The 26,528-nt window shown below is 41.8% G+C and overlaps 1 protein-coding gene across 2 annotated transcripts in view; it reads right to left on the minus strand.

Moving 5' to 3' along the window:
* The window catches only part of LOC115588392 (multidrug resistance-associated protein 4-like), an 88,657-nt gene that overhangs the window by 57,010 nt on the left and 5,119 nt on the right, over positions 1–26,528 (minus strand). For both annotated transcript variants that reach the window (XM_030429003.1, XM_030429005.1), the window contains exons 8-25: positions 26,249–26,498; positions 26,050–26,157; positions 25,800–25,889; positions 24,706–24,897; positions 24,485–24,579; positions 24,317–24,403; positions 24,107–24,203; positions 22,006–22,209; positions 21,730–21,861; positions 21,528–21,565; positions 21,154–21,248; positions 20,571–20,717; positions 14,041–14,120; positions 7,157–7,307; positions 5,261–5,380; positions 5,026–5,136; positions 4,816–4,916; positions 3,639–3,830 (exon numbers count right to left, since the gene is read on the minus strand). In XM_030429003.1, coding sequence (XP_030284863.1) covers positions 3,639–3,830; positions 4,816–4,916; positions 5,026–5,136; positions 5,261–5,380; positions 7,157–7,307; positions 14,041–14,120; positions 20,571–20,717; positions 21,154–21,248; positions 21,528–21,565; positions 21,730–21,861; positions 22,006–22,209; positions 24,107–24,203; positions 24,317–24,403; positions 24,485–24,579; positions 24,706–24,897; positions 25,800–25,889; positions 26,050–26,157; positions 26,249–26,498 — 2,290 coding nt within the window. The remainder of the gene's footprint in view (positions 1–3,638; positions 3,831–4,815; positions 4,917–5,025; positions 5,137–5,260; positions 5,381–7,156; positions 7,308–14,040; positions 14,121–20,570; positions 20,718–21,153; positions 21,249–21,527; positions 21,566–21,729; positions 21,862–22,005; positions 22,210–24,106; positions 24,204–24,316; positions 24,404–24,484; positions 24,580–24,705; positions 24,898–25,799; positions 25,890–26,049; positions 26,158–26,248; positions 26,499–26,528) is intronic.

A 26,528-nucleotide genomic window follows, 5' to 3' on the forward strand; every position in this document is an offset into this window, starting at 1 on the left:
ATATATATATATATATATATATATATATATACACACACACACATATATATGAACTGTATCATTTTGTGTTGGAACTGTGTTGTGAGAAGCTTTTTTTAAAGTGAGCTATATTCTATAAAAGTTCTCATTTCATAGTCCAATATTTCCACGCCTTGCACATGCCAAGGTTACTCTTTATAACTCTAGTTCTGTGAAGAAAGCAAAGTCATTCAACAAGGCTTTGTAGGCTTTAATGGTTGAACCAGCCACCTTTTTGTATATGTACTTCATGTACAAAATTTGTGAGTATTATGAACTAATGTGCAGTTAGAAGCCATCTGAGAAGCCATCACATTCAGAGATCTGTTACTCAAACTGGACTTCCTAGATTGTATTTCTTGCCTTTGAGCTCATGCTAACATTTGCATATTAGCACACAAGGAGGATTTTAGCTAAGTGCTAATGTCAGCCCACTAACATGCTCACAACTACAACTTTATTGCGCTGGTTTTTAAGAGGTAGATGAGAATGTCATTAGTTACAAGTATTTGCTGATAGATGCTGTATAATTTGATAATGGTGGTGGTAGATAAACTGACATTACTGTGGTTTTGATAGTTGTCAGTCTGGCTATTGGTCTCGCATCAGCAGAGAGAGCCAAAGAGGATTGACATAGAAAATGACCAGTTTGGACAAAACTGCTCACAGTATTTTTTGGCTGAATGCTGAACGCACTCCACTGCATGCAACCTGGAACTAAATGGAAAAGGTGTGGCGCCATGAGGCAAATCATTACTTGTTCCAGTGAACTGGGCTGCTGGTGGCACACACTGCTGCCTGCCAACACATACGCTTGTTATATGCCATTACACAGCCAATAGGCAACCTTTTGTTTGGCCAGGGGTTTACCAACAATACTGCTCGTATAACAAAGAACTGCTGTGTGTGCCTCACAACATGCCAACACACAGAGAGGATGCAACAATGCCATTTTTCCCTCACTATTCGCCTGTTTAGGTTAGAGGGAAGAAAAACCGAGCACAAAGACACAGGATCTAAATAAACTTGACATAGTTTTAGACATACAGAAAGCTCTGCCTCTTATGATCAAGACATACTTACTCCACTCAAGATGCAGCTTTGGTGAGAATGTTTAGATGTTTATGAACGAAGGTTTTCACCTCTTGAATATTTTAAAAGAAGAAGTAGCAGAAAGCACTGTTCCAACCAAAGACTCACAGATGGAGCTGTTGAACAGGAGCTACACAAAACAGGTCATCTGTTCTCGGCAGAAGTCACCTCAACAAACTGTTACTGTATTCAATACATTTTCACTCTTTTCTGAAGTTTTATCTCCTGGCGATAAGGCTCTTTGTGTATTTGTTTTGAATGTTATGCTGTTTCCACAGGTCAAAATGTCAAACGTGAATGAGAGCCCACCATCCTACATTTTTTACAAGGTACAATTACATACTGTTTGACAATTGTTCATGTCTAAACAACAACATTGGCTCTTTTGTGAGCGCCCTTCTAAACAATCTATGTGGGAATTTAAAGAAACGACACGTGTTTTCTTAATCAAATCTAGCCAAAAGGACTTAGGTGAAGACTGCTTTGTGTTTAAGAGGAGACAGTAGGAAAAGCGATGCATTTAAAGCTAAGAAAAAAAAAAGAGATAACCTGGTTAGAGCTTCTCTCCTGGGTGCCAACTGGTGCAACGTAAACTGCAGTAGATCGAAGCATATTTGGTAGTTTGGTCATATCAAGTTACTTGAACAAAAGACTGACTATAGTTGCTTTTCTCAAAAGACTAATAATGCATTTGAAATCAGCATGCATCAGTCACACCTTCCATGGTTTTCATTAATGAAACTATAAGTAAAGAAGATGATCACTGAAATGTACCCCTACTCCAGTCACCTTCTCTCCACCACCACTTCCTTGTTTTTGACCAATAGTCTTTTACATTGATAGAGAACCACCTTCCAACTCAACGTATTAATGCAATACAATCTAGGTATGTAAGTTACTGATGACAATGACCCTGATAAACACCTGTGTTAGTCGCAACATGTTTGTCATCTTGAATATATATATATTTTACCCAAAGGCATTTTTTTTATTTTGGATAAATTCGACAGTGGATTGGTTTTGAAATATTACAGTATCGTCTGGTAATGTTTTCACCTTGTGAGTCTGTGTGTGTGTGTGTGTGTGTGTGTGTGTAGGTGTGTGTGTGTTTGTGTGTTTGTGTGTGTGTGTGTGTGTGTGTGTGTGTGTGCGTGCGTGTGTGTCATCGTAGCAAAAATAATGTCCTTGAGACACGTCTTGTAGCGCTAACTAACAAAGAAGTGATTTTAGCAGTTTGACAGATGTTTATATGTCTGTCTGCCTGTTTGTGAACAGATTTTTGTCTTTTCAGCTGTGTGGTTGAGATCAAAATGAAGGCTTAGTTCAAAGATGGGTGTGGTTCGAGCAAGCAGGTTGAAATCAGGGAGGTGGCCTCCTCACACTTGACCCCGCTGGCCCACTCTTGTTTTGATGCAGTCGGGAAACTTTACATGTATGTAGCCGAGATCCAAATGAAAGCCAAGTGTGGGTGTGGTCTGCCTCTGAGTACTGAGTACTCATGGAATAATGTAGTAATGACTACTGAGTACTCATGAGTCTGAATGTCAACATGTTGATGGCCGTTGTGGCTGATGTAATCCTAATGCAAGATGGTCTCTTGTATATTTGATCAAGTATATATTCCAGGCCTTCACAAAGTGGAATTTAACAAAAAGGAGCTCATTACATGTTATTTATCCATCTTAATTCAGATGAAAAACACTTAAGAATGTCAAAGTTCATTTCAGAAAAACAAACCATGCAGCTCTAGGTTTGTTCAAGCAAAATGACATGTGAAAGTGCATCACTGATCCTGATGTTCTGCATCTTAGAGAGGAGGAATATACCCTTGCCCGGCAATTTCTTTCTTAACAATAAAAGGTCAACGGCAGTGTTGTAGTGAATTGTGTGTTATTATGTACTTATGTACAGTACGTGACTGTAGAGAGGGGCCAGACTGAATGGATCTTGTACTGTAGGTGGTAGGTGCAGGCTTCCTTGTGAAAGGGTGTCAGGGGAACTGTCAATATACACAAAGCCTTTCAACCCCCACGGCATGTGGCAGAGATCCGTCCCATGGGCTGTCAGAGCCAGGGCCTCTACACTTATCAACCCATCCATTGTGAAATCAGCCGCCCTGGCCAACCATAGCCATGCAAAATACACCCCCTGCATTAAACACAATTTCAATCATCCTCAACCATCTCCCTCTGCCTCACCCCCTCTCTCCTCCCTCGCCCCTCTCCCTCGGCCTCTCCTCTCTCTTATAGTGAATAAACAGTTGTCACCGTCAGGTAGCTCAAAATGCAAATTGGGTACAAATGGATCCACTTGAACAGTCTTAATTACATGATATGTATTCCATGAATCACAAATGGTATAGTCCTGAAGATTCAGCCGCACAATATGGTGTCCTTTTAATAATTGATTCCAAAATAATGCCACATAAAAAAGAATCACATCACACGCTCTACGCTAGCTGCATATCAACCCAAGTCATGGGCTGTGCACACCAGTGAGCATGCACAGGTGGGAATAAAGACAAGAACCTTTTCTCTGGATGTGAAGACGACAGTGAGGTTCTTCAGGACCAGAGGCTCACTGGCGCTGTAGGAGAAGTTGACTCTGTCAAAGGTGATGGAGCCTGTCTTGGGCCAGTCGTGTGGAGGCTGTGTGTCCGTCTGCCAGGGTGCTTCACTCTCCAGCTCTGCATACTCCACCACTCGCTCCACTGATGTCATCTACAAAAAATAAGGATGTTTTTTTCATGGAAGACGTAGAGGTATATAAAGCTAACATTGGGAAATGTTGCTCCTTGGATCAATTGAAGCACAATTAAAAATGACTTCTGCTTCAGTAACTTGAACAACTAGTATTTCTAATTTTTTCTAAACAGAATCATATTCGACCAGAGGAGTAAAGGAATATTCCAGCAATTGAGTACTGGGCTTTCTTAAAGTTAAAGAAGAGTTGCAAAAAAGCAGCAGATGTCGAGTCGAGCAGCACATTCTACATTGTGTAACAATTCTCTAAATCTGTGGTTTAGTTCAAAACTCAACTTGTGGGCCACAGTTCGGTTCATACTTACGTTGTTTTTGTCATTGTTTTTATTAAATTAACTACAATTTGGAATATCAAGAACATTAAAATAACATGATGAAGGTAGATTAACTTTATAAACTAACTTCACATGAATTCACCAAGTAAACAACAAATCAACACCTCTTTTGAGATCAGTCGACAGACTCGACACATAAAGCAAGTGTAGCAAAAATTCTTGAAAAGTGGGATGGGATGTGTTGGATGCTTGCGTCAATTATGATTTACGAGCGGCCCCTGAATGCATTATGTGGAGTGCAGTCAGTCAACAGGACAAAACTTGTGTTTTAGACATGAAAAGCGAGTCTAGATTGAGGGGAAATCAAGTTTTCTGATTAAGTCTCAGTTCCTGAATTGTTAAACCACTTACACACAATGCAACTAATTGTGTTTCTCCTTAGACCCTACTGCCTCCTAAATGCCCACTTGTCTCAAACAAGGCACCTCCAGTGTGTGACATTGGCTTACTCTTCAATTCTTTAAGCCCAAGCTAAAATAACCGCGATGATACCATAAGCTCAGGACAATATTGATTGACACTGAATGAAAATTTGAGGATGAACAGGTTTAGTAAAGTTCAGTAAAATCACAAACCTCAGCTAAGTGTTTAAATGTAAATGTTCTCACCATGTTCTCGATCTCTGCACTCTGTCTGACGCCCCACTGGAACATCCCCGTAAGGGTCATGGCATAAGACAGAGCCAGACCAACTGCACCTGGCTCCAGTCCTGTGATATCAGATGGGAAGTAAACACACATTCATGAGTTAATCACCACAGTTTCACTAATGCTGTCTGACCTGTCAACAGTGTGTCACGCCTTTCAATCACACAGTACCATCCCTGAGGTAAAGGCAGCCAAAAGCAGTGACGGTGACAAAAATGGAGCAAATTCCATCAAGACGAACAGCGAACCAGCGAGAAGTGGTCAGGAATAAGAACCAGGCCTCTGTAAACAAAAAAATAGATTAGATCGTGCATCTGATCTCTACCGCCTGAAGATAACTCAAATTAAAAGCTGTAACAACAGTACTCTGAACGGTTCCTTAACTGAAATATCTCTTCATTCTTACCTGAGTGAAGATCTTGATAGTCATCGAACATTTGCTGAAATCTCTGCTGAGCCTTGAAGGCACGAATGGTGCTCAGGCCTTGGAGAGAGGACGAAAGGTGGGAGAATACAGGACTCCGAGCTGAAAGAAACATATATATACAGTATATATATATATATTCACCACATATGTAACTGTCTATACAGTCTGAAAAGCTCTCCATCCATTAAAAATTCCCAACCATGATGCATTTCTTATTCTATACTGTGGACAGTTTTAAGTGTTTTTGTCATGGACTGACCAGAACAGAGGGCAGAGAAGAAATGTATCTGCAACACCTCAACCCAATCTTCTTATGCCTTGTGTTTTAATCCCTAGTTTTCGTTTTTCATGTCGGTGCTTGTCTCTCATTCTGCCTGTCGACACTGTGTCAGTCTGTTTTTCAAGTACTTACTTATTTGTAAGTCAAGTTACTTTTAATTTTCACACCCGCCTCCAACCTTTTCAAGTGAAGACCTTGTGATTTTGACTGTTGTCTCCTGTCTCCTGTGTATGAGTGCAGCTTTTTCATTTGAAGAAAAACATCATCATTTTAAGCACATTTTTTGACTAGACGTGGTTTCAGATGAGAATCGGAAAGAAAATTATTTAGTCCAGTATTTAAACCCAAAACATTTTAAAATATAATACCCTTGTGATCTAAAGGAATTCAATCAATATGGTGTTTTTGTGCTGCTAAAAGGCGTTCTACATACCAGTCGGTTATTTTTTTTCTTTTCTTTTGATTGAATGTTTTGTTTGTTTGTTAGTATGATTTTATTTTTTTGTCCTGATAAAAATTATGATATAGATACCATCTTCACATTGTAGCCATTTTACTCTGACCTCAGTTGCAGGGTGAGAAGCTCAAATGTTGAACTGCTGTGTTCTGGGTAGGAATCTAAAAGAATGTTAACATTTCACCGCTTCCCAATTGATCAGCAACTGAAAATACAATACATAGAAAAAATCTGCAGATTTACCATTCCAAGATGTGCGGTAATATTTCAGAATTAAGTTACACTTTTCCTATTGTAAAGTGTAACATCATCAAAAGGTAATGTACATTATGAAGTGGTTGAATGCTATTGTTAGCTGCTGTCAAATATGCTGTTTTAAATTTTCACCATCCATTGTCTTTTAAAGCAGTGGAATGATAATGACTTTTCAGATGCTCTACAATTATATGACCTGCAACCTGGAAAACAGTGGTGCAACATAAGCTTCCCACCCTGCGTGTGTGATGTCAGAGGAAAATGGCCATTGTGTGAATCTGACTTATGAAAGCTTGATTGACAGGCTATTTAACCAACAGAAATACACAGCAAGCAGGACCTAACTATTGAAGGGCAAGGCTATAATAAACTGAGGAATATATACTCGAGTAATATGGAAGCAAGTTAAAGATACATGAATGGATATGAAATCTTCTTCACAATGGTGCCAAACAGTTTAGATTTAGGGAGAGCTCGCGATTGAGTGGCCTTTTGTTTCTATTTGTTGGGCTTACAAAAGCAAAGACAAAACCTAAATGTTTCCTCTGAGCTTTTTAATAGAACTTTTGTTCTTTAAGATGATGGAACCTGTTGGTCAATGTGCATTCGGGCTGTCAGCCCAGAATAAAATACATGAACTAAAGCCTGCAATGGCCTAGTCATGCCCACTTGGCATTTTTCCCATTGTGAGTGATGTCATGAACTCCCGTCTCTTGAGGAAACTGCGTGTGGCCGAGCCATAGGCCATCGCCACCTTTAGCCTTTATGCTAATGACCATGGCTTCCTTCAATGGTCTATTAGCATTCCTGTGGTCTGCTTTTGTCTCTTTCCACAAATGGACATGCCCACCCCGCAAACAACACCACATAGAAAAAAAATTACTGGTAGACTCAAGTCGCTTGATGTCCCTGGAGGTCTGCAGGAAGTAACATCGCAGAAACAGGAAGACAGCAAGAAGGGGAACGACCGGAATGAGGATCCAGGGGATGATGACGGCAGCCACTGCGATCACTCCAATGACTTGGAGAAGTACCTGGGATAGAAGGAGAAATACGAGCACAATCAAAAGCTCCACTGCTGCTGTGTGAGCTTCCACCGGGGGCAGCGAAACCCATTTCTTCAGGCTAAACAAGAGAAACTCTTTCAGCTGTATTTGTGTGAGACCATCACGGACATACAGTAAGGTAACAGCAGGTTGTGGGACAGGGGTTATGTGACTCACAGTGTGAAAGGAAAACGATCACAGCGCTAATTCTCACTTAGTAGCAGGTGAGAATTTACCACTTGGCCACTGCAGCTCATATCCCCGGCTCTCCTGGGCTTTCCCTTCAACACTTCTGGCCCGTAAGCCTCCCTGGCAAAGCAGACGGCCAACAGGCATGGCCGCAGTGACTGGCAGAGGGCTCTGGGAACCACACTGTGGGTGTCTGATACATCACACTCAAACCACACAGCCCTCAACAACACAGTGACTCATCACCCGTGTTAATGGCTCTGTGACACATCGAGACCAGGATACCAGAGCTGCCTCACCCGGATTGGAGGCAGTGAGTCTGATGACACCTGCGCTGTGTTTAGAAACTTAAGTTGACATCTGATAAAGTGTTATTACTAATATTAATATCAATATTGATAATGTCATGCTTTTACCATAGCCAATCCACGTGTGGTGGTATCAGATACTCCACAGTACTGTTCTTAAGTACAAGCACTACCTATGCAATTTTATAATAAATAATAAATATCAGTAGCAAATATTGTTCTTTTTAAGCCAGTTACATTTTTCTGACTTCTATATTAACTTCACAGATGAGGATACTTAATTCATAGCATATCATATACCCTATAAAACAATAGACTAAACTACCAAATAAGCTATTAGCTCCATCTCAACCAACTACAACATTAAAAAGTTGCTTTCAAGTACAGTGCAAGAAACACGTAAGAAAAATTGGTGTTAAAATATTTATTTACCGGGCATTTTGTGAAGTTAGTTAGTTTACTAATTAGACTGAGTAGTGAACGTTCTGCTTCTACACAACCCAGCTGAAACTACAGGGGCTATTAGACTGTTGTCTCTTGAGGTACAAAGTGGTATAGGGAAACAGGGTGGGCAGGTGCTAGCTGGTTAGCATGCTACCTTCAATTAAAACATTCTGCAACACAATACATAGATGTCTTTTTGCACAACATCAACACTGTTGTTTCTTCACACTCTTTCAGAAATGTAAGTCCCATTTTTCCTTTTAATTAAGACTATGGCAATATTGTTCAAATTAGCCCTTTAAAAGTATGAGGCTCTCAAAAAACTGCAAAAGTTTATTTAGCATAATTTTTCTCACCTACAACAGTGGTCACCTCACGATCCCTTATATTGATCTCACGACTCTTTAAGGGGACCCTACCCCTTAGATTGGGAACTCCTCCCTTCCAAACTTTCACTTCAGTATTGTTCTGAATGAAGGACCTATAATGGAGTGTGTTTAACTCGCAATATTGATACTTTTACTTCAGCAAATGAACTGATTACTTCACATCTACTAGTGAATATGCGAGGAACCGTTTCTTCTCAATTGAAAAGGTATACTGTGTTACATATTTCATATTCGATTGATAGATGATAAAATTGAAACCTCACACCCTGAAATTAGACACATCCTCCTAAGAGCTGAATCCTAAGACGAGGAGATTAGAATCATACTGCTACCTTCAGTGGTCTCAGACTAGCCCAGAGAGATGAAAATTTAATTTAGCGCCTTAATTACGGATGTTATCTTCCACTTAAGCACACATTTAAGCATGATCACTTTCAGTGTAGTTTTATGATGAAAAGCTACTCAATTCCATTTGCAGTCCCGATAAGAGGGTATTACTAGTCTAACCATTGCTGTAGTGGAGCCCATACAATCAAACAGTGAGTGGAAGCTACTGAGCACAACTGATCCCAAGAATTTCACAGTACATAAGTTTCAATCTTAGCCTTGATGGAAGGCTACCAGACTGCAAAGTGAGATGGAGGCACATGAGCTATTACTGCGTGTTATCCAGCCTTCCCTAGAGGGGATCAAATATTAACTGAACAAATGTCTTATCATATATACTTTTCCTCTTTCTGATTGGTGACACTGCTCATTCATGATTGCTGATTGGCTCATTTAAATTCTAATTGGGCCCGTTTCAGCCAAAGGTCCGAGGACGGGCTTATCTGACACTGCGGCGGGGTCATCTGAGGGGACGCAAGAGGAACAGGAACCATTAGATAGGAGTTTTGCCTCCTCCTGCTCCCCAGGGCCCGCTGTCGCCAAGGCCCCCCGTTTGATGTGATCCATTTGCGTGGTCTGGCGCTTATCGTGTCAGCATCGGGAACACCGTGGCCCCCACCCACACTACACACAGATGAGTCAGATAAGGGGATCCTACGAGCGCACACCTCACCCCCTCGGACCACATCCATATCTCCCATGAAACCACACAGGAACAGAAAACTCCCAAAGCCACATCCCGCTGCACATAAAAGTGGATAAAAGGATGAAAGGTTTTGTATACAAACAGTTTAAATAAAGAATTACCGCTAATTGCTCTTTAGCAAGAAAAGAAAGCTACCGCACGCATGCGATTCAGTCATTCAAGCAAACTGGGCGCACTGCTGCGTCCAAAGACCATTGAGATCTCCGCTGACCCTAATTGCTTTATTTTCTCAATGATTCTATCAGCTCTTTGATGTCCAAATAAATGTAGAAAATTGAAGTTAATTGCTATATTTGTGTTCGGCAATGATAGCGATTGTTGTTCCGCAGCAGAAAATAAACACTTGCCTTTAATTAAACATCCCCCCGGACATGAGGAATCAGTAGGCTTTTTACAACTCCTTTTTCATCCTCCCTTTATTTACTGACGGTGTGGAATATGTGCCGCTGGGAAAAGAGAAGAAAAAAAAGTGCAAACAAAACAGGAAATGAGGGGAAAGCGAGGTAAAGAAAATTCCTCAAAAGAAGCCCTCTGTCATCGCTGGAATTTTTGTTTTTTCTAACTCCACGCTTTTCCGTGACAGAGCGGCACAATAAGTCGCAAGGGTCAGTGGTACAGAAACAAAACAGGGCTGTTCCACCCTGGCTCTGGAACAATGGAGGTGACCCAATCCTTTCTGCTCTGTCTTTGGGCTTTATTTTAGCATTAAATGCCCAGATGCTGCTGCCTTTTCTTTGGGAGAAACGACTGTGGACACCTCCTTCACATTTTCCCTTTCTGGGCCATTTTCACTTCATAAAGCTGCAGTCAATGTGTTTTGTGTGTGGTGAGGAGGGTCTGACACATACTGTGGTGGTCTCAGTCGCTGTCTACATTGGTGGCTCAAGTAGTCCTAGGATTAGGCCTTTGTGTGCTGTGAAAAGGTAAAAGAAGTCACTTATTTGGGCTCAGTCAAGCTGCTGATTTCCAACCCCATTTTGGAAATAAGAGAAAGGCTTTGAAATGCGGCCTCTCTCACTCACTCTCTCTGACTCTCTCTCTCTCTCGCTCTGCTATAAATCACTTGTGTACAGAAAATTCATTCATCCAGTCATCGCTCCTTTCTTTCTTTTCTCCTTCTTCCTCTTGAAAAACAACACAAAAAACACATTTTCGGCAATTCACTGAGACAAAAAAAGTCCCTCGCAGAAAGCGAAGAATTCATTATCTTCATCGTGTCGTCGACATAAGGCAGATTCAAGATTAGATTTGTTATGTAAGTTCCCAGGCCTGTGTGTCTGAGTCAGAGCAGCTGAGGTGCTGGACCACAGCATCATGGGAGACCACACACACACACTCACACGCACACACACACACACACACACACACACACACACACACACACACACACTTGAAGAGTTTGCTGGCCGGTGCTCGCCATCAAATGACCGTGTGTGGTATTGCTGAGTGGTCAAACCCACACAGACACACACACACACACAATGTTGTTCTGTTGTTTTTTACACTAATTTGACAAGTAAGTAAATTAAACATCTAAATCGTCTCGCCTCGCAGGAGGACAATGGCGCTGTCATAAAAACAATGCTCAGAGGGATTTATGGCACAGCCTATATGTTTCCACATGGGGCCGTCTCCTGTGTTTCTCAGGATAACCTGTGTAATGCCTGCAGCCGGTGCATTCTTCACTTCTTCTGTCACCGGCGTGGTAAAGAAGCAGAGAAAGCCAGTGAAATCCCATCCTACAGCCCTCACGGTTACGTCAGCAGTTCTCATATCCCACAAAACCACTGAAAGGGCCTGACACACAATGTGCCACAATACACAGACACACACAACGATCCACCCGCCAGTGTTATCCAGACAATGGCCACCTCGTCGCTATGTGTTCATGTGCATCTTCGCTGCTGCATCCTGCACACAAGCACGTTGACTCTCTTCTCACATGCAGGCGGACTATTTTCTCTCTCTCACCACACAACTTCAGGGATTAATTTATGAGTCTGTGTTTATGTACTGTATGTGGCATTAACACTGGTGAGAGTCACACCTAAAAGAAAGTTACTGTCAGCCGGTGTCTCACCATCAGTGTTGTAAAAAGCACTCGAAAGTCGTACTTAAATCAAGTAAAGACATCTTGTTAAAATATTACTTTGGTAAAAGTGTCAGTCACCCATCTGAACAGCACTTGAGTAAAAGTCTGAAAATATCTGACATTAGATGTACTTATATTTGCCTACAACATTCAGTGTAGTGGAAGTATAAAGGAGCAGAAAATGGAATGTGAAACCACCTCTAAATTGTACTCAATTACAGTACTTGAGTAAATGGACTTCGTTACTTTCCATCACTGCTTAGCATACACATGCTGACAAACTGAATTTGCGTGGATGGTTAAGAAGACCTACGAATGTGGACCCCACAGTTAGTGGTGTGACTTGGTCAAGAGCCTTCACACAGAATCCTCCCCTGAAAGACCTCTGTACTCACCCCACATTGTCTTGCCCTCCTCCTCTGCCCCCCTCTCTGAAAATAGAGGCAACCCAGGATTTAAAGGTCAAGTCTACACAAAAGCCGACAGTCCCCGAAGCCTGAGGTGTTTTTAATTGACATTTCTGTTATTGTCCCCTGACCATAAAGAGGGGAGAGAAAGAGCCTATTTCCCAATACACTAAATTACTACTAAATGAGACCTGTGAAAAAAATAGGGCTCTGGGGTGTAACCAGGTTCGCCCAGCTTGAGGGAATCCCCTTGTTAGGCGGGTATGGGGGCAGTGCTGAAGGGGCTGTGAAGTGCTTACTCCACCATAATGGGGGGGAGGCTCTGGTGCAAATCCCCCAGCACAGAAGCGGCCTCTCCCCATAGAGGGAGATAAACCAGTTAGGGCATTGTTTATGAAGTTTCACTTTATTCCCCACTGACAACCATTTAAACAATGACTATGGGGAAATGTCCCTCCACGAATGAGCAACAATGGTCAGGATCAGCAGCTTTTCTGTGCGGCTAATACTTTGATAAAAAGAGTGAAAATCTTCCTTCCTGAAAGCATTAAAGGCCGCTCCATGAAAGACACCTGCAAACAAGAGCAGAGAGCGGTCGTAAACAAAAGTGTTTTGTCCGAAGGACACCACCTTTGTCAGCGTGCACAATCACTTCCCAGTTTGTGCTCCTTCAAAAGCAGAAGCATAAAAAATCTAGTCTTAATACGACAGTTCATTCTTCAGTCATGAAATCCAATCATTGACTTCTACACAGGAGCATGGTCTTGTATTTCATCATAACTAATCACTCATATATGAAGTACAGTGTGCAACTAAGTCTCTTCTCTGTCATGACCTAGTCTACTTTCACTGGTTTAAGTTGGAGCTGAGGGCCTTCTACAAAGTTATTATTTCACTCTGACCATTATTCACCTTATTATCAAAATGAGGGAAACTATAGCAGACAAAAAGCTTTTGTGCATATGATCTTTTGTGCTTTGAGCATTTAAGATGGCTTTTGTCTACTGTGAGATGGGTATCTGCCACAAACATCACTCAGGCATTGTGAAGGGGGGATTCATTTTCAGCGTGCCTTTGTTCTATTCTTTGGCCCTAACCAAAGAGCCACGCCTGCTCCTCTACCTCGAATTGTGCAGCAAACATTCCCCTCTTTGTGGCGCTAGGTGCATGAGCTGGCTCTTCTCCGCGGGCTTTTCGTGGGAGATGGCTGTCACTGGCGGCAGGGTGGCATTCGGTAACCCAACCTGGTTATGCACCAGGGTGGCCGTTAGCTACCAAGGCCTGTAAGACTGTGGAGCATTAGGGGAATTGCGCCTGAGAGGGGGCAAGTCGAGCTCTGGATCTGTTCCAACTGACCTGTCCCCCTTCCCCCTCTACCACTCCTGCAAACACATCGTACGCCTGCTCACACTTCTTCTTCTCTTTGCCACTCAACGCATCATCCTTGTCACCCTCCCCTCCTCCTTCCCCGCTGTTTTCCCTCCACATCACACCCATCATCCTGTGGCCTTTATTTCCTCTTTGGTACCTTTTTCTCTCTCCCAATCACTTGCTTAGTCTCCATACACATTCTCTGAAGATGCCGCTTCTGTTGTGTCACACTGAGGGGGGAGCCACGCCCTCAGCCTATGTGCACACTTTTATTAAATCTGTGCAGGCGCTGGGCTGCGCTGGCGGGTAATCCTACAGTAATTGTTTCCAGATTAGGGGACCCGGACCACAAAGCAGGTTTAGCCAGGCATGAAATGGCCTTCCCTTGCTGCAGCGCCAGCGACCAAACCTGCCGAGGTGAGACTCACCTGGATAAAGTCCACAAACGTCCATGGGAGCAGAGAGTCCAGGTAACCGATGTCCTTCGAAAACCTGTTGAGGATTCTTCCTGGGAAATAGCACAAGGGGACAGATTAGATGACATTAGAGTAGATTTAAGATAGAATCACATAATTGACAGCAGAGGTCTGTTTTACTGGCTATAGAGATGTCATGTGAATCAGAATGAAATTGGTAAAAACACTTCATGTAGTTTTGGGCATTTTAAGTATTGACTGATTTTTTTTTAATGCTTAAACAAAGTAAATAAACAAACTCTCTTTGTCTTCATGACTGAATAAACTTAATAATCAAACTAACCTTAAAGGAGTTTCATACTGTTTTAATTTCTTTATATTTGGCGGACCCTGCCACCTTTCTAGCTTCAAACAGTGTTCTGGGGACCTTATTTTACTGAGATAACAGCTTCTGTATTCACATTTTTAAACAAATATTTCTGAGTTTGTATTATTACCTCATTAATATTCTAAATATGAAAATTCTTAATCTGACTTTGACTCCAAAACTACACAGTACCCATTTAAAATAGTCAGATATTCTTTACTGACCAAAACAAAAATTCAACCTCAGTATTTTAATATGAGGAAATAATACCGTATCATTTTTTCCAGAACTGAATAAAGAAGCTGTTCTCTGAGGAAAATAAGATCCCAAGAACAGTGTTGAGAGCTAGACAGGTGGCAGGGTCCGCCACATATAAACAAAGTAAGACAGTATGAAACCGTGTTGTCTTTTAAGGTCAGTTTGTTTATTCAGTTTATTTAGTCATGGAAACGAAGAGAGTTTGTTTAATACGTTCTTTTAGGCATACAATAAATCAGTCAATGAAGATATTTTTCTTCTGATTAAAATGTCTTCCCCATAACTACATACTGCAACTTAAAGTCTCACTCCACTATTGAGTAACTGTTACCACCAATCTAACAACAAAGAGCCTATACATTGAGTGAGATATTAGATGATAAACAGGCTGAGCTAGATTAAACAATGAGTCATTATTTGTCTAGCATTACATAAAGACTGCCTTACTCTTGACTGAACACGTGAGAGAACCTTTTGTTTGGAAACAAAAGGGCAACAGAAGCCGCGTACCTGCCCTTTATGTTCTGACTGGCAGTGTCAGTGACGTTAATTGAGTTGCCTCCAATCTGCTCAGGTGTTCATTATTTTTGTCTGGTGCTCTGCAGGTGCTGTGGCAGTCCCTTTATTCGGGCTCCTTTTAGTAACTTTGCTCCCCCTATTCTGATCCCACAGCACATAAGATTACACTCCTGCTGCTTTCACACACTGTTTACTGCAGGGTCAGTGATAGCAAATCCCCACACTGCACTACCTAAAGGTTGGCAAGACAGAAAACCTTTCTCTATCTCTGTCCCTGAAGGAAGCCCTCTGACTCTCAGTGGCCGACATAAAGTACCGGATCGGTGCCACGACGCCACTACTAGAACTGGGCGCGAGTTGAAAGACACGATTGAGTGTGGATCGGCTGTGTGTGTGTAGTCCAAAGCGTACATTCCCTGTCAAAGCGCCTCCAAAATAGTGTCATAATGTTTCATACTGTGCTTAAGCAACCCATTGTCTCTCACGGTGACACATCACTAAGCAAACAATGATATCTGTCTGAGAAGAATATAAATAAAGCAGCACTCACATATTTAGGGTACAACCCCTGATAAAGTGAAACCAACTGTGCGAGCATGCAGATGAGTTTATCTAGCCTCGCAGAATCAGCCGTGAAACAGGGTGGGACTTGGTACAGGGACCGAGAGAGAGAGGGAACATCTTGGCACAATGTGACGGTATGGCACTCCGGAGGCGTGGCAGAGCCGTGGCACCACTGACCTAAAAGTTGCCTCCCAGCCTCCCAGTCAGTCCTACGGAGGTGGGCCCTGTAATCACCTCTCTCCACGGCCGTAAGCAGCTTACAGCTTTATCCAAAATACCGCTCCCGCCTAAAAACATGCATGCAGACGAGGCCGGACTCCCCATAACAGCCATTGCATAAACCCAGCCAGAGCATTATTCCCCGCAACAACCCAGCAATGCTCCAAATCAGGACTGATTCAAAGTCAAGTGGCGTAAGCATGTTGTACACTTGGAGGCAGACTAATCTTATTCACAGTGTGAGTGCCCCTTTAGCATACAGACATCCCGAGGGGAGAGTTCGAGCGAAGGGGGTAAAGCTGCTACTATGCTAGTGTCGAATATTGCTGCTTTAGTGTGGGAATGGGGGGAGTACTTGTCAAACTGTGTTTGCGGAAGATCCAATAATATTTTATGTAATTTCACTGTCTAAGCCATAGATGACCCAAATTCATGCATGTCTGACAAACAATGCCAATAAGAAAAGGATAGGTTTCTCCGGGTTACATCATACCATGGTTGGAGGGTGTTGGAGCAGAGAACATCAGTCAGCTATCAGCTGTTTGACAAGCGGCTCAGTTAACACAGAGTTTCAGAGGGGATGAGGTAAAGGGACCCTTCTCCATCCTCCGCAGACTATAGAGGGGATACATTACAGTGATGCAGTTACACAAAGACATTCACTGCATGGAAATGCCTATGAGGTAAGATCGGTATGGGACAATGGCTTCAATCACTATGGGTGGTTGTCAACAATATCACCTATTGTGTCGAGAGGGGGATAGACGTTTCAGGATATCAGCAGCATTAGTATCAAACAATTTCTCATGGTTTAAGACTCCAGGGGTGATTTGCACCACTTTTTCAGGCTCAGGAAATATCAAGCCCTCCCAACTAAGGTGGCTCCTTAGGAAGAGATATTAGGTGAGCAGGGCCCCCGAATCACACTTAAAGAAGTGGAACAGTGGGGTCCGGCTCGAAAGGGGCGTGTGGCAAATCGCTGTTCCCTGTAAACATCAAGATAAGGGGACAACTCAGAGCCGCGCCATGTGTGGGCCCCAGTGCAGTCGGAGGGGCCTTTCAGTGAGGCAAGTGCGATAATGAAGGAATACTAGGGAGGGGGCTGCCAAGGCTGGAGGTGGCAAAGCTCACCTGCACTTCCATGAAGGGCCCAGGGGCCTGGGGCAGCCTCCCACCGCCGGCACCTTGCTGCCAATACTAATACATTCTAAATCCATTCTCTTCGCTCACACCGCCAGGCTCCTGCAATCTCCTCTCCTTCCCTTTCATGCAATTAAATAGTGGAAGTGCAGAGCGAGGGGGAGCCCTATCAGCCATACTGCACACACACACACGGCTCCATCTCCACATTCAATTTACACACCTCGATATCATCATCCTCTCTGCAGTACTTTCTCCACTTCGCTCTTAACACTCTTGCATCCCAGACCTGAAATACAGACATTAAAAACATCGCCTCTGTAGACACAATTAGAATCTCACATCACCGACTACAGAAGATCTAATGTTCCCTGCGTCAACAGCAACTGACTGACGCCTAGCAAGAGAGATGGCCCACTATGCCGACGTGAAACGGGGGACGGTAGGAGTGTATGAGTGTGTGTGCGTGTGTGTGTGTGTGTGTTGACTGAAACTCCACTCCTCGACTGTGCTGATGAGCTGAAGCCCTGGCCTGCAGTCTCTGAGGGGATTAGCCCACTCAATGACACTAAATTACAGGGATCAACATCAGCTCAACACATCCACTGCTGTCTGTGCTGCTTTAACTGGATCACATTTGGATGAACAGCTGTAATAAGACAGTACATATTGCAAAAAATTGAGCAATAATTTATATAAATTCATGTAAGGAAGGAAATGCCACTCCGTTGCGCTATCACCTAGATATCGATAACATGTAAATGTATCATGTGGTGATGCTACAAAATACAAAGGTTATAATCACCAAAAGCCCCAAGTTGGAAATCAAATATTTCCACACAGCACAAAAGATAACACAGGAACATGATTCAAACGGCGCGGAGGCTGATACAGGGAGCTACAATGCCTCTCCATCAATCATAATTCACCTCTGCTGTGCTCTATTGTTACTAACCACATTCATAGAATAACAAATAAGACCTTTGTGCAGTGACGCTTGAAATGGTAACCTTTAACTCTGTGGACAAGCTATCAAACACTGGGTCCTGTTCAGCAGCGGCGCACCTGTCACTTACACATGTAAACAGTTGTCAAATCCTTAAGAACACACGGTTACAAATTGCTCGCACTTATTGCAAGACAGTGGTGGATTTGAGAGCAGCCTTTAATGGCAGCGAAACATTAAAGGCGCACTATGTGGTTTGCGGAGAAGAAATTCAAACACATATTTACGATATTAATGAGGCAATAATACAAACTCAGATTTTTTTTTTTTTTCAGTGCATACACAAGCTGTTCTCAGAGGAAAATTAGGTCCCCAGGGCACTGTTTGAAGCTAGAAAGGTGGCAGGGTCTGCCACATATAAACAAAGTAAAACACTATGCAATTACAAAATCAGTTTGTTTATTCGGTTAATTCAGTCATGAAAACATTTTTTGTCAATGTAGATCTTTTGCCTCTGATTAGAATTTCTTCCCTGTAACGACACAGTGCACCTTTAAGAACGAAAGATTAAAAAGAAGCTGTCTTTGTCCTCATCTATCCTGTTTCACTCGACTGAACGATGGATAAACTCATGAAGAAAAAAAAATTCAGGGGAAGATCAGAAATAATAGAATAATAAAAAAAATAATAAAAGAAATGAGTGAAACTTATTTATATTGTGTAGATTAAAAAAAAGGTCATGTTCATGTTTAATCTACTGCTGGTTGAACAAAGGACAAAAGACACTCTCTCTCTTGGACAGTTGTCTATAAATCCAGTCACACAGTGCTGTTTGCCAGCCTGGAGGCCAAGCTGTAATGACTGGACTGGTCATACAATGCTTACTGATAGCAGCACAACAGCAATCAGATAGCAGTGTCTGTTAAGCCTCTCCTTTGCTGCGCTATTAAACAGATTATTACATTATTCAAAGTGTTTGTCCTCCTCCCGTGCGTAGATTGCCGAGCAAGGCACACCCAGATAAGCCGTCAGGTAGCCCAATGCATACCGCAGCGGCAGCAGTAAAAACAAAAGCCAAAGATTAAGACCTGTGGTGTTTGCTCCAAACACAGCTCTGCAAAGGAAAGCTTTGTCGCTACACCCACTTCTAATGCCAGGAGAAACCGCAAGCTCCTGAACACCCTCAAATCATATTTAGACTTGTGTTACCGGCTTATTATGACTCATTATACAGATACAAGTTCCCCTTCTTGTTGAGAATTCCCACCCGAGCTGATTGTGTTGTACATGCATGTCACTATGAAGAGATTAGGCTGAGTAATTATCTTCTGACAGGTGAACAATGCTCCAGAAAAATTAAAGTTATCAAAGTGGGCCACTTGACAGTTGACTTTGGATATGAATGACAGATTGTAATGACACTACTTCACCTAATTAAAAGAGGTCTATAATTAATACCATAAAATCATAGGCATAAAAAAAAAAAAAAAAAAACCAAGGAGAGCAAAACAAGCTTTCAACAAATCTCGCTTTCTGTTTTATTGGTTTCTGTTTTGAAAGGTGGTGCGAAACACGCCTGGATAGAAAAAAAAAAAACATAAAAAAAAACACAGCAGCCCTCCCTGAGTAAAGTCAGACGTATTTAGAGTGTTTGCTCACTTTTAAAATCATGTCCATCTGCCCACTCCACTGACCTGGCAACTACAGCCTACAAAGCTAATGAAATAATCGAAGATTTCTGATACAGCGCACAAGACAAATACATCTGTGTTGACACAGCTCTGTAGTCCAAACACAACACTGTCCAAGATCTAGTGCAAACAGTATCTATTCAATATGATTGTTTGCTTTTTGTTCAGACTCACAATAAAAACGATAGGGCTCTCTTTACATTTAAATAGTTCACGGGCATATACGAAGTCATATCACATGTTTTTTTTTGCGGCTGAATTGGCCTCTTGGTTACACTGGCTTCACGTATCAGCAGCGACTTTTAAGACGCCATATCATTTACAGTCAGATACTAAATCCCATAAATCCCACGCACAGAAAAACACGGTTAAGCTTGAACCGGTGCAGTAGTGCAGTTTTATATTACAGCTCATATCAGATTGTCTAATTAATAATTATCAGTTATAATATCAATTTAAACATAAATTGGATTGACAACTTTCAACAATATTGTGATAATATGAATTCTTATTCTAATATAATTAAATTATTACAATTTTCAATGAAATTTATAATACTTCAAAATGTGATTTATCATATCATATAGAACTTCATGGTAGTGCCAAACTATTGAGTTTAAGTCAAGCATATGGATGTTAGTAAAGTGGGCCTAAACACGACAAATTAAGTAACAGTCTGCTCTCTAGTGGTGAGACGTAAGAACTTCTCCAGCAGGTCCAACTGGATGTTAACATCTAACAATCATCTCATTATTCCTGCATCACCTTGACCGAGTTACAAAACCAATTGTTAGTTAACAGTTATTTTAAATGAGACCTTAGGTTGAAAGCCACTTACCAATCGGGTTGACATCAAAAAAGTGCACCGGGGTCCGGAGGATGGCGTCAAACATGCTGTTGTGCAGGGTTTGGGCCGAGCTCACCAGAACATTAAAGAAGAGCAAGCTACGGAGGAAGCCAAACACTACCGAAGTAGCTGTTAACCCTGAAGCATGGAAGAAAAAAATATCCATCAGCACTCTACAATGCTATCCTTGTGCCTGTTCCAAGGTCAGCTATGCATTCAAGGGGCCATTATAAAGAATGCTGAATAATACAAAAGAAAGGGAGATATATTCCAAGTAAGTTTTTCCTTCAATTATGTTTTTTTTTATTATTGAATGCTGATCTACCACTGTGTATACAAAGCTTTAAAAGGTGAAGAGGCTGGGAGTCACAGGGAGACAATCAGAACAACCCAACAGCCGAGAACTAGAAAGGCACGGCTATCTCCCTGTACAGCTGAGGCCCATGTACGCATACACTGGGCCTTGAAGGCCTTGGGCCACAGCCAAAGAACTGTGGATCTGTTCATTGAATGCCTGGCGTATTCACAGCCTCAACAGTACACAAAAAAGCAATGTGCGCTCAGTGAGCTTCACCTGCGTAAACACCTAGGTACAGGTCAAGGTCCAGCTGCTGAGGGAAGCTGCCATTGAGGTGCCCTGTCACATTGATGTGCGTCTGTTCAGAGGCCCTGTGAATCAGCCACAAAGGAACCACAAATCCACAAGGACAAATAAACACAACGAAAGAAAGAAAGCTGCAACATAGAGACACTATACAAAACACATTCCTCTTCTCCTGAAGCACAAGGTCAGTTTCAACAAGTGACAGATAATACAAAAAAAAAATGTTTGGTTCAGTCGTCTTCGATTAAATCATCAACCATTTCCAGTCTGAGCAAATATGACGGTTTAGCTTAAGAAACCTGCTTTTCTCGTGAATTTATGAGGTGTAAAGGAAAACATCTCACCAGCAAGCAAGCCACCAGTCCTGTAGAACAAATGTAATCTAAACAAACATAAACATTTAAAAAATAGAAAAAGATATTAACATTCACCAAAATGGCTGATATTTACATCACTGAATAGATTAATAATAGATCAATTATGTTTTCCATTTTCCCAAAATTGATAGAAAATAGTCATTAAATCAATTGTAGAGGATTAACTCACATGTGCCAGAGCATTGAGTAAAACGAGCACCAAGAGCACCAGGAAGTTAGCGCCAGCCTTGAAATACTTGACATACATACGCAGGCCGATGTTTCCCTCTGAGCGGTGTTCTTCCTCCGTTGGTTGCACTACCTACAGATAGACACTAGAGTAAACGCCAGTCACCCAGCCACAATTCACATCAGACTGCAATGAGCAGCAAGGAAAAGATGAGCACCTTCTGCCCTCTAGCAGCTAATAGAGTGCACAACAAGACATGTTCCTAAGTATACCTACCACCGGCAGTGGATCTGCTCCCTCAATCAAAGAGTACTTGGAGGAGGCCAGTGAGGACATAGAGGAGAGTGAGTGGGCAACAGAGGTGGGGGTTGTGCCCTGCCTCTCCTCCTCCTGGACCTCCTCCTCCTTACTAAGCAGGGAGGTGAAGTCTAGTCCAGAGCCCTGCAACTCACTGTAGGTCCCTCGTGCCACCATCTGACCCTGACAATGACAGAAAAGAGAGGCAGTTAGCAGCTCAAGAGTCATGGAAATGGCAGCATCTTTAAGTGACACGATAACTCTGTGGAACTTCTATGTTGTGCTGGAAGTCAGTCGTTTGGTGGTTTTATTGGTGGAAGCATGAGATATTGTTGCTCTCTGTTAGCAGAGAGAGACGGTAGCAGAGAGAGACGGCAGAGGACTCATTTCTCATTGTCACGTTTCAGACTGCTCACACATGGCCAATAAAAGAGTGTTTCATACATGTTTATTTTTTTTTTTTTTTTTTTTTTTTTTTTTTTTTTTTTGACATGTAAACTGTTACAAATTGATACATGGAGCACCTTGAAGAAAACAATTATGTAAGTCATGGTAATGCATTAGTAATTCCTCACTGAGAAGCATATTCCTCAGACATGCTTTCCGCAGACTGCACTTGCATGTTTTTAACTATGTTGGACAACAGTACTTTGGAAAAACAATAGCCATGGTTCATATATGAAAAATATTTAAGTGATGGTTTAACATTTGTAGTGTGAAACCACTTGATATGTTTAATGAAACTTCAGAAAATGTTCAGATCTTCTCCTCACCCTAACCAATTGTTTTTTTTGTGTCTAAACTCAACGGTTGAACTGTGCGGTTGACGTGCTGATATCATCAAGCCTGTTTGTAAGACTGGCAAGCACATGTTTTTTCAGTAAACAAGCTCTAAAAACCCATGATACACTACCTGTGTATGAGAAAAGATAGCAAAAGGTGGAGAGAAGCGAACATCTAATGAGCCAAACTACTAGTCAAAAAAGAAGACCAAGCCAATTGAACTTCACTTGTCAGACCATCTGTTCCAATACAGTGATAATAAGCTGACAGCAAGTACTGCATTTAACTGTTTGCTAGCACATAAGCACTACAATGCATTTGTCAGCTTCTTCATTATTTCTTATGCCACCTGTTGGCCAAAAATTTGTAGTGAAAATTCAACAATAATCAAATATTAAACCGGTAGCCACAACTCTGCAGGTCCTATACAAAAGAGCAGGAGACAGGCAGTCTGTTTATATACCGCAAAGCTGACTACAGCTGCTGTCCTCGGGTGACTGCAGACTTTTTAAAGCAACAAGATGTAACTTCCTGGAGAAAGTTAAGTGAGAGTTGAGTCTCATCCCCAGGTCGTATGTAGTGGCACCTCTAGTTGGCGCCAATTTCCATCTCACAGTCTCAGTCTAAGAGACAATCTATGATGTAGTATTGAAGCGTTCATTTTTCCCACAACGCCAGCAATGCAGCTGGACAGGCACATCATGTATTTAGGAATGCTGCATTGTTTTTCCTAAATGTTAGAATGGTGACTATTTAAGTGCATTTTTGTGTTTTTCAATCAAGTAGTATCTATTTATAACAGAAAAACAAACAAACACTGATCAATAAAACAGTGTTGTATTAGATAGTACCTCCAAGACAATTTTGTTGAGGTTGTATCAGTGAGGTCATTTCTGGTGTTGTATTGTTAATTTAAATTTCACACTAATATGTGAATGTTTTACGCTTTGGGTTGACGTCCAGCCCGAGTTGCCAACCCAGAGAATCAGTATTCTCCAGGAAGTTACATTTTGTTGCTTCAAGTCTACATGGGATGAGTGGTTTTATTTTCAAAATATAGATTTTGGCTGTAGCAACACTGGAACTTACTGAACTAAGCAACATAAGTGATGCTACGAAGCAGAAACTATTTGATTAGCAACTATTCACGTCAGAAATGGAGCATCAGTAACAACTTGCGTTGGCTTATTTGATGTATTGAAATGATGCGTTATCACCACCTGAGCGTTTCTCTTTATATGTAAACTCTTACAACACAAACAAATATACACACACACACACACACACACACACACACCTCCTTTAAAACCAGAATTTCATCTGCAGCCTTCAGATACTGGAGCTGATGGGTGACCAATATACGAGGCTTCTTCCTCAAAAGTCCACAAATGCACCTGAAGAAAACACATATCTTTAATGTAGAAATGAATAACACATTATAACAACAAAATAATAAATCATCTGTTAACCTGATATGTAAGTTTCGCTGGAAAACAACAAGACTTACTCTTCGAAAAGGTGCTTTCCCACTTCAGCGTCCACAGCACTGAGTGGGTCATCCAGAAGGTAGATATCTGCATCCTGATACACTGCCCTAAAATACACACATGTGCAGGTTATCATAGATAATGGACACCAAAGGAAAAGTGCACTTCTGTTTTGTTATCCAGCACACCTTGCCAAGTTGACCCTTGCCTTCTGGCCTCCACTGAGGTTGGCCCCTCTGTCACCAACCATCGTCAAGTCACCACCTGGCAACAGGTCCATGTCCTGAACAGGGTCCAAATGCAACCCTTACCAGACTTAGTACAAGCTAGATGTGCTTTCTATCAACTAATCTACACAGTATGAAAATATAGAATTATTATCAAGAGCATGACTCAAGGTGATTCTCACTCTCTTGAGGGCGCAGGCTCTCAGAACTCTTTCATACTTCTGGGGGTTGAGTGCTTTGCCAAAAAGGATGTTGCTTCGAATCGTACCAGGTAAAATCCAGGCCTGCTGAGATGTGTATGTCAGCTCTCCTCTGACCTTGACCACGCCACTTTCCTGACTCAGTTCTCCAAGGATGGCACTGAGGAGCGAGGACTGACATGCACAAATACAGGACAAAAAAAAATATAATTTTCCTGCTGAGAGTTAGATGAGAAGCGCTACAACGCTAGCGCTAAAACCACTAGAACTGAAGATGGAGCTGAAGTCAGGCGGCAGTTAGCTTAGCGTAACATAAACAATGTTGATGAAGAAATAGCTGCAGCACTTTGGCCTCCCTCCCAGGGACACCACACACTGTTGTTCCTCTGTGTGCATAAATTAAACAAACAACACACTTACATACATGTTAGTTAGTGCTCTTTAGAGGTTTTGGTAGGTGTATCTTAAAACTCTGGAAAGAGCCAAGCTAGTTGTAGCTATACCTGCCTTTCAGCCAAGCTAAGCTAATCGTCCATAGCTCCATTCTTACCACATAGTGTATGTGGTAAGAATGGAGCTAGAGACGACACATTGGCATTCTTGTCTATAGACACAAGAGAGATAATCTTTTCATCCAAAAGAAGAATGCCAATGTGTTTTCCAAAAATCAACTAACAGCATTTCAGTTAAGAACATGAAAATGAATACAAAATTAATTCTGCTGCTTGCATGCAAGCCAACTAACTAGCAGCTAGCTAGTAATGACGAAATGCTAGCATTATCATCATTCCACAATAGAGTTGGGGATTTGTTTATGGTAAAATAGATGAATATTGGTATTTCCCACTCATCAAAATGTATGTCTCCAATGTATCTGTCAGATTTAATGGTCCCTGTGGCCTTTTATATGGCATTCAAATGCTGGCTGCTGGCACTAACTCAACACTATACCTCTCTGTGTAATACAGTTGATAACATTTTATTATGACCTGTTTTGAGTTATTTAAAATGTCTCCGCTTTACAACCATGTGAGCATGCACTATTAACCTAAGGCTAGAACTAGAACAGACCTGACCTTTCCAGCGCCAACAGGTCCAATCACTGCCAGGAGCTGCTCTGGCTTCACTGTGAAAGACACGTTCTGTAAAGTTGGAGCCTCTAGCATCTGTAAGAAAAAGTCAAATTAAATGCTATGTAGTAACTATGCAGTACTCTGTTCAAGTTGGGTTTACTTATGCAGCTCAGGTCTAAGGGTTGATGCATTTGTAAATCAAGCAATGTGTTGATTAAAAAAGAAAGCACACAATATCCAAAATAATTCTGACCTTATCCCAGTAGCATATTAAATCCTGAATCTTCACCATACAGTCCTTCTTCTCTGCCACAGGAAGCCACTGATGCTGAGGGTCTATTTCATCCAGCAGAAGAAAACTCTGAGAGGAAAAATCACATTCACAGTTTCAGTTTCGGTAGTAATTCACACACACAGGTTCGAAATGTGGCCTAAGTCTGTGGTGTATTTACTTTAATCCTTCTAATGCTGATGAGAGACTCAGAGACCTTCTCGATGGCATAGGGAAAGAAGAGTGTGATGGTGAGTCTGACCGCTCCGTAGAGGGAAACTGCCATAAACACTTTGCTAGCAGACAACTGGTTTCCTGTCAGTACGTAGACAAGGACAGTGATGAAGACGATGATCTTGATGGCCACAAAGAAAGACGCCATGTTCAGGCCTCGCAAGTAGGAGCTTTTCATGATTTTGGAGATTTCCTTTCTGTAACGATAACAAGACATGTTGTCAGTA

Source organism: Sparus aurata, chromosome 9 (genome assembly GCF_900880675.1).
Source record: "Sparus aurata chromosome 9, fSpaAur1.1, whole genome shotgun sequence".
Lineage (NCBI taxonomy): Eukaryota > Metazoa > Chordata > Actinopteri > Spariformes > Sparidae > Sparus > Sparus aurata.